Consider the following 8,350-nt stretch of genomic DNA (forward strand, 5'->3'; position numbering starts at 1 on the left):
TCTCGTCGCTAATCCACCACTACCTCAAGTTGGCGGAAGAGAACCTGCTTATGTGCACCCTCTAAGACGTGCCGCACCCATACCATCACCGACTATGATGCTCCCAACCAATATCCTCAAGACTGTGCTGCTATCCGAATCACTCATCCTCCAAGACGTGAAATTAAACCTCAAATTATGGGTTTGGTGAAGCAAAATCAATTCCATGGCCTTACTACTGAACATCCGATGGACCACATAGATCTCTTTGAAGAAATCTGCTCTACAACAAGAACCAATGGAATTTCCGAAGATTACTTGAAGTGTAAACTTTTTCCTTTCTCTCTAGCCGAGAAGGCTCATAGATGGTTAAGTCTTTACCACCTGGATCGATCACTAGCTGGGAAGGATGCAAGTCAGCCTTTCTCAACCACTTCTACACAAAGTCGAGATCTAACTCCCTTCGCAACAAGCTGCAAAGTTTTCAACAAGGACCGGTCGAATCTTTTTATGAAGCATGGGAACGTTCAAAGACTATGAACGTGACTACCCTCATCATGGTTTTGCTCAAGGTAACCTCTTAAGTACTTTCTATAGAGGATTACACCCTAAGTATCAACTCTCACTCGACACGGTCAGCAATGGAGATTTCACTACGAAGACCATTCAAGAAGGACGAGCTCTCATCGACAACCTTTCTGCAAGTAGTAGCAACACTTGCACCGATTTTGATAGAAGCATCCGTTCTAGCAATTCCAACGCTAAGGAGATTGCCGATCTTAAGAACATGATGAACCAACTTCTAAGGAACCGACAACACGGCGTAAACGCTTGTGAGACTATTAATAATGGAAACATGGAGCCTTTCCAAGAAGATTCTTATGACCAAGAAGAAGAAGTCAACTATGTTGGTGCTCAAGGATACTAACAAAACCGTGGGTACAACAACAACTTCAACAACAACTTTAGAAATACTTCTAACCTTTCTTAGGGCATCTCCAATTGTGCTCTATTTTTGCCTCTATAATAGAGGAACTCTATAATAGAGGTGAGGTTTACTCCATTGGTCCTCTATTCTCAGCTCTAAAATAGAGATTGCTATTTTTTCCTCTATTTATAGAGGAACCCAATTTCTTTTTACAAAGGTTCCACTATAAATAGAGGAAAAAATAGCATTCTCTATTTTATAGAGGACCATTGGAGTAAAACTCACCTCTATTATAGAGTTACTCTATTATAGAGAAAAAAACATAGAAAACCATTGGAGATGGTCTTATAGGAGCCCAAATGTGGAGAATCCCCAGGTTCGGAATTATCCTCAGCAAGCTAACCGCTTTCAAGGCAAAAACTTTGGTGGAAACAACAACAACTTTCAGCTACGAGCTCAATTCAACAACAACAAGCCGCCTTTCCAAACCGGACCAGCCCAGGCGCCTACCTCTAAAGTTGATGCCAACGTTGATATAAAGATGCAAGAAATCCTTGTTTCTTTTCAAAAGCAATTGGGAGACATCAACTCAAGGATGGATAACATCTATACTGAGCTGAAAGGGAAGTTTGAAAGCATTTCTATCCATGTTAAGAAACTTGAAACTCAAGTTGCTCAAACCGCTAATACCGTTCCACGCCAAGTTGGTGTACTTCCGGCAAAACCCGAAGAGAATCCTAAAGAATATTGCAATGCTATCTCAGTCGAACTAGCCTCACTTACCGTGAAGCCAAGCCTCTGGTACCACTCTTTGACTCTTATGAGGATATTATTCGCATGACATGTCCATTTGATGAAGAAACAGCAAGCCACTACCCCTTAAGGAGACTACCTAAAGCTGAAGATCCATGACGTTTTGTTTGCTCATGCTCCATAACAGGCATTCTCTTTGTGATTCTGGTGCTAATATTAATGTTATGTCAAGAAGTGTAGCTGAAAAGCTAGGATTACGAGAAATATCGCCATCCAACCTCAGTTTAGTCTTTGGAGACTCATCACAAAAGGTTCCCGACGGATTAGTTCGAGACCTACAACTTGTAGTAGGAGATTGCATAGTTCCTACCGATTTTCAAATCCTAGAGATGGAAGAAAAAAATGAAAGACCTTTGATTTTAGAAAGACCATTCCTAGCTACTGTTGGAGCTATCATCGACCACAAGTCAAAGAGGACAATCTTTGCCAACATCAACAAGAAGAAGTCATATCCAACTATCTCCAAGCCGAAACCATGGCTGACCAACTCGTTACATGAAGAACCGATGAATCCTAGCATCGACAAGATGAAGCAATTCGACCATTCTGCATCTACAAGTACCAACAACCTGCTACCCAAGCCACCTAAACCGCCTAAGCCACCACAAATTTCCAAGATCAAGATCATAGTTCCTCCTGAGCTAAGTAGCGAGAGCAAGGAACAGATCCAAAAGATGATAAGGCATACTAAAGAAGTTCTTCTTCATGCAAAATTTTTGAAACTTCCGCAAAAGGACAACTTGTTACTGAAGCTGGAGCAGATTATCAAGATATCAAAGGAGCCGAAGGAGCATTGATTCCTGAAGCTGACTCTTCTCAAGCCTAACTTGGCCTCTAACGTCGAGCCAACGACGTTAAACAAGCACGCTTCTTGGGAGGCAATCCATGTCTAGTAAGTTTTTATTTTTAGGATTTATTTTCTTTTATTTTTAATATTTTGCATTTTATTTTCAGGTTTTTATAAAAAAAAACACAAAAAAAAATAGAAAATAGAAAAGCCAAAAAGAAGAGGAAGGTCCATGGATTGTATACACACTATGACTAGTGGCAAGTACCACCTACTGACCGGCCACCTCCAATGTGACTGAAGCATGCCGCAGGCGACAGATCATCACCATCCTTGAGTGATCGATGCCGAGAGTCCTCACCAGCCATACCAACCATAGCCGATGCCATGTCCTATGTACCATGTACCACGTCCAACATTAGCTGCTAATGTTTTTGACCGTACCAGCTGCTTACTGTCCGCGACCATTCATCCGTGTACCGCGAGAGAACTCCGAACAACCACCATCCTACCACCAACCATCACCATTCTTTTACTTAGGTATGTTTTTGTTATTTTTATTTTATCATTATTATTGATGCATTTAGAGATATATCAAATAGAATTCAAATGAACTTAGCCTAGTTCAAACTCGATGTCAAGCAATCAAAGGAAGTACAAATGGTTAGTCACCACATTTTCATTCCATAGCCGACCTCTAGACATATTTTGGGCAACCAGAAAATGTCTAAGAGTCGACACAACATCATTCCATCAAGGTGACATTGTTCTTAAACCCTACACTTTTCCTTAAATCCTACACTTTTCCTTATGATTTTTAATCCTCAAATCTTTCTTTTTTCCTACTGAGGACGATGTGATTTAAGTCTGGGGGGAAGGATGTTCCATCCTATACTAATGCTACTTTCTATTTTGTTGACGTGAGACCTTTTTCCACTTTTTACATCAATAATTTTGACGTTTTTATCGAGTCACTTTTTTTTTATTGAGTCAAAACTAGTAGGGTTTTATCATCTTATTCTAACGGTTTCTTTGATTTGGATTAACACTCTTATGACTCTTGATTATGCTTGACAAAAAAATGGAAGTTTGGAAAGACTGTGAGCCGACTCAACAATCCCCAAAGTCCCTATTCGATGGATATTCAGATGATCTAACGTTGTCTCTATCTTTTAGAGGACCTAAACCGGACTTAATTATCAAGCCCTAGGAATAGGTATACATTGGACTAGATCACTACATTCAAGCCACACAAGACATTGCACTTCTTCAAAAGTATGTTCCCCTCTCTCTTCCCTTCAATACTCTAAAAAAAAAAAAAGAGAGAGAAGAAAAGAATAAGGATATAGGTAGCAAAGAAGTGAGCCAAGGGAAATCGCGTAAACCCGTGCATACTTTGGATTTCATAGAATCTTGTCCAATATATATATATATAAGAGAGAAAAAGAGCAAGAGATCTATAAAAATAAAATGATACCCTAGAAAATTAGGGAGAAATAGATTCCTTGGAAGTGAGAAAAGAGAGAGGAAAGGAATCGTACGAAGAAATTCTTGGCTTGAAGAGAGTCGACAAGCCTTTGATCGATTTTCCCTTGGTATTTCACTTTTTATTATTGTTTAATTTATGAAAAGAGATGACAATGGAGTTCTGGAAACTCTAAAGAATTGTGGGATCAAGGAGTGTTGATGATTCTCATGGTGGATTACAAATGTAAGTTCCTAATGTCAAGGCGAAGAAGAGTGCAAAGACGATATCCACACAGATAAGTGAATTCCCATTATTTTCAAAACCTCTTTTCCATGACTCTATTTTGATTATTTGCTTGAGGACAAGCAAAGTCTAAGTCTGTGGAAGTTGATAACATCATTATTTTACTCATATTAGCTATAGTTTTCATATGCATTTAGGAAGAGTTTGATGAGATTTCAGGTATAAAAAGTCTATTATGAAGTATTTCAGGTTCAAAGAAGATTTTACAGGTTTTATAACAATTTGGACCAAAAGACAAGGAAAATACGTTTTATGAAAGATTCAGAGCTCTTCAGTACGGACCACTTTTGAAGACCTTTCAGAACTCACATTTTGACGTGCTTGATTTCTATGGAAATCTGTAAGAGTCATCTTTCTCCACGAAGTGGAATCAAGTCAATCCATTTATTCATCCGGAAGATATTCCCGATTTACCGAGACGTGTTACAAACCGACGCAAGGAGAACCAACCAGACGATGGGCTTTTATTGAAGCCCTGACCAGCGACCATCACTGCGGCCCAGTCCAAGCCTCCTCCACGGTCCAGAAGCATCTTTCGTCGCCCCTTATCCTACACTCAAGAAGAAAAGACGTTTCTACCCTTACAAACCCTAATGCAAGACAAAACCCTATAAATACTCTTAAGACCTAGGGTTTCAGTGTGTACATCATCAACAACTTTTGGAGCCGCCCTAGCCATGAACAGAGAAGCAGCCGCAACCTCTCGTCCCTCTCGAAGCTTGAAGATCCACCAATCTCTCTTTCTACTCTTTCTAGTTATTTCATACATTCATTGCTTTTGGAATCAAGTTACTTTTGTGACAAATAGAGAAGTTTCCTTTGAACTCTTTTTGTTTATTGATTCGTTTTTGATATTATACTTTATAATACCAATCTCGTTTCTTTGCATCATGAGCGAGTAGTTTACTTTGTTGGGTTTTATGGGATGATTCAAGGGGAATTCATGGTTCGCTTCAATTAGGTTGTTAGATCTTATTTTCGGTTTTATATTAGAGTTCTTTTGGGACGTCTTTATCTTAATGCGTGTGCTTGGATTGATCACCAAGTGCTGATCTAGAGAACAGGAGCTTTAACCGCGTTATCCTACTTCTCCGAACTAGTGTTATACCGAAACCTCGTGTTGTAACCTGCGTAAGTTGAGTTGCGGAGTTTGGTGAATGTATCAAACTTGTTTTACTAGCTGGTTGACATGCGTCATTGCCTTTGAAAGTTGAGTTACGGAGTATGAAGACTTTAAACTTTCATTCGATGAAAATAGCTTGTTAGTTCATTAGTGTTTCGTAGTTGAGAACCTAGACCGAAATTAGTATTTACTTGTTAGATCTTACACTTAATATTGCTAAGAACCATGAAAACCCTGAGATGACTCCCAAAACGCCCAACGCCTTAGTCTTATAGTTTTAAACCGTTTTTATTTACATTTTCTTTATTTGCAATAGATATTAGGAAAACCAAAATTCCCCAATTCTTATTTTGTATTAGCCATAGTTCTTTCTCTTTTAGTTCAATTTGTGTTAGCTATTACTCTCTGTGGGATCGATCCTAAAATACTACACTGATTAACTGTGCACTTTCAGTCGTCGTGTGGTCTTTTTAGGTAACATATTTGGAGTGAAATTCCACACACATCATTTAGCTTCAGAGTGCTTCATCAACATTATTGTAAATTGAGTTATCTTTGTGTAACACCCGCGAACCGAAATCCCGNAGCGGTTACCGAGAGGGGTACCAGTGTAGGCTCTAGTTGTGCCGCATGTGGCGGGGAGCAANTGCGTTTTGACTTAAGTCAAACGCTGCGTTTTGGGCAAAAGGGAAGGGAAAACCCTTAAGTCGTGTTTTGTCTCATTAGTCGTGGATAGCCGATTTTGAGAGAAAGAAAAGAGATAAAAAGTGTTCTTGAGCGTTCTTGGTGATTTCTAGAGATTTGAGGCGTTCTTGGTGAGATCTGTAGCTGGGATCGTTGTGGGACCTTCCTAGAGGCTTATTCTTGTTTGTTTAGGGTTCAGATTCTTCTGTGGCAAAGGTAAGTGCATGACCATGGCTTATCTAAGCTAGAGGACTCTTTAATCTGTTTGTTGTGTGATGTTAGGCTTGTTAGATCGTTGCTATGGACGTTAGGAAGCTTTCTTGTGGCTTGGGATCGAGTTTTGTGGTTGTAGGAACGAAGATCCGGCGAGAAGCTTCGGGGAAATCACGGTGCTCGACGTTGCGTTGATCGATGCATATCTTGCATCGGTTGATGCAAGTGCGAGGACGGCGCGTTAAACTCTAGGGTTTTCGTGTTACGTCGAGCATGCGTCGGTCGATGCAGACCGGGCATCGGTCGATGCAAATTATACTTGCATCGGTCGATGCAGCTTTTGTGTCGATCGATGCTTCCCCATTTGGCATCGGTCGATGCATGTGTGGCGTCGGTCGATGCTGAGTCCTGGTTTGTTATGTCGTTTGTTGATTGTTGTGTGTTGGTTATTGATACTCTATTGCTTGTGTGTATAGCCCAGTAGATGGGAGGATTGCCTTACTGAGTATTTATAAAATACTCATGCATTGCAATATGTGTTTGTGGTGTAGGTAAAGGCAAAGTGTGATCGTGGAATCAAGGCAATGAAGAGGAGGATGTTCTAGGGACTCGGTTTTATGTTGTCTGGCATTGCTAGGTTGCTAGAGTTGGGTCATTAGAACATTGCTAGGTTGCTGGTTCTATGATTCCTGTTGTTTTGGATATTGATTATGTTGGAATATGGTTATATTTTATTATTGGATTATTATCGAATATTGGTTGGTTATTTCCGCTGTTGATTGTGAGTGTGGTTAGGTGGCTAGTGGGTATGGGACCACTAGCTGTAGTTTATTATATTTATTATTTTTTTATTTTTTTTAAAAAAACAAAGGTCGGTCGTCTCATTTTGGTATTAGAGCCCTTACGGTTCTAGGTTTGGGTTCACTAGGTTTCTGTTGTAGATGTTTGGGATTTGCATGCTTTGATTGATTATGTGAGTTAGTCAATTGTGTGTAGCATGGAGTCCTAGAACATCCTCTTCGAGCCTTCAATGAGATTCCATGGTGAGTTATTGTTATGTTTCTTTGTGTGTTATTGACTTGTTTTCTGCTTGTTAGTCTCTGTTCTTGGAAGATCAGTGGTTAAGGTGTTTGAGTTGTTGGTCGTGGACGGGGATGTGGTCGTGGTCATTTTCGAGCGGGTCTCGAGGCCACCGAGTGTGTGGTCCAGAGGTCCACGAGAAGGTACGTCAGAGGGTCGTAAGCCTATCAGGAGGGATNGGATTGAGTGGCCGGTGGTGCTGGAGTCCCGGGAAGGAGAGCTGCAGCATATATGAGCCGGTAAGGGCATGGTTGCCAGGTACATAAGATTCACGGGAAGACTTCATGGCAGGATAAACTAATCGTTGCGACGATGGANTGTGGGGTTGCAGCAGGTGGAGCCCAGGGTCGAGATGATCGCTTGGCGGTTCTGTTGGCGTGCTGTTGANGGACAAGGTTACTAGATTTAAGGTTTTGGTAAGCTTGCTGGGGGGAAACCAGTCAAGTAGGTTAAGTTGGCGGTCTGCAAAGCATTTGATACAGTAAATCGAAATATGCGAACGTATGGTACTTGTTTGTTTTATTACGCTCGTATTGATGATTTGCTATGGAGAATAGTTAAGCGGAAAGCTAATTTTGGATTAATCTATCTTGTTGAAGTTTTCCCTAAGAGACAAGTTACTAGAGGTTCTTGGACGAACAAGAGGGTTGACATTCAGGTGGCTTCGAGTTGCTGTCGGCATACTTGAGTGTTTGTTTGGCAGAGCTGAAGAAGCAGCTAGAGGATTTGTTGAGTAAGGGATTCAACCGTCCTAGTGTATCATTGTGGGGAGTGCCAGTGTTATTTGTCAAGAAGAAGGATGAGAGTTTCCGGTTGTGCATTGATTATCGGGGTTTGAACCGGGTCACTGTGAAGAACAAGTACCCTCTTCCTAGGATCGATGAGTTGTTGGATCAGATACCGATAGACGAGGCAGATGTGAGAAAGACGGCTTTCAGGATGAGGTATGGGCATTATGAGTTCGTGGAGATG

At 40.7% G+C, this 8,350-nt stretch overlaps 1 protein-coding gene across 1 annotated transcript; it reads left to right on the forward strand.

The window, feature by feature from the left end:
- Positions 497-2,517, forward strand: LOC104733968. The gene is made up of 3 exons (XM_010453488.1): positions 497-886; positions 1,284-1,708; positions 1,848-2,517. The coding sequence occupies exons 1-3, from the start codon at positions 497-499 to the stop codon at positions 2,515-2,517; spliced, it is 1,485 nt and encodes a 494-aa protein (XP_010451790.1).

The sequence above is a fragment of the Camelina sativa genome, chromosome 12 (assembly GCF_000633955.1).
Source record: "Camelina sativa cultivar DH55 chromosome 12, Cs, whole genome shotgun sequence".
NCBI lineage: Eukaryota > Viridiplantae > Streptophyta > Magnoliopsida > Brassicales > Brassicaceae > Camelina > Camelina sativa.

Coding starts and splice junctions, on each gene's coding strand:
- LOC104733968 (XM_010453488.1), top strand. CDS start 497: ATGGGAACGTTCAAAGACTATGAACGTGACTACCCTCATCATGGTTTT. Junction 887..1,283: donor AAGAAGAAGAAGTCAACTAT/GTTGGTGCTCAA, acceptor GAGAATCCCCAG/GTTCGGAATTATCCTCAGCA. Junction 1,709..1,847: donor ACCGTGAAGCCAAGCCTCTG/GTACCACTCTTT, acceptor GCTCCATAACAG/GCATTCTCTTTGTGATTCTG.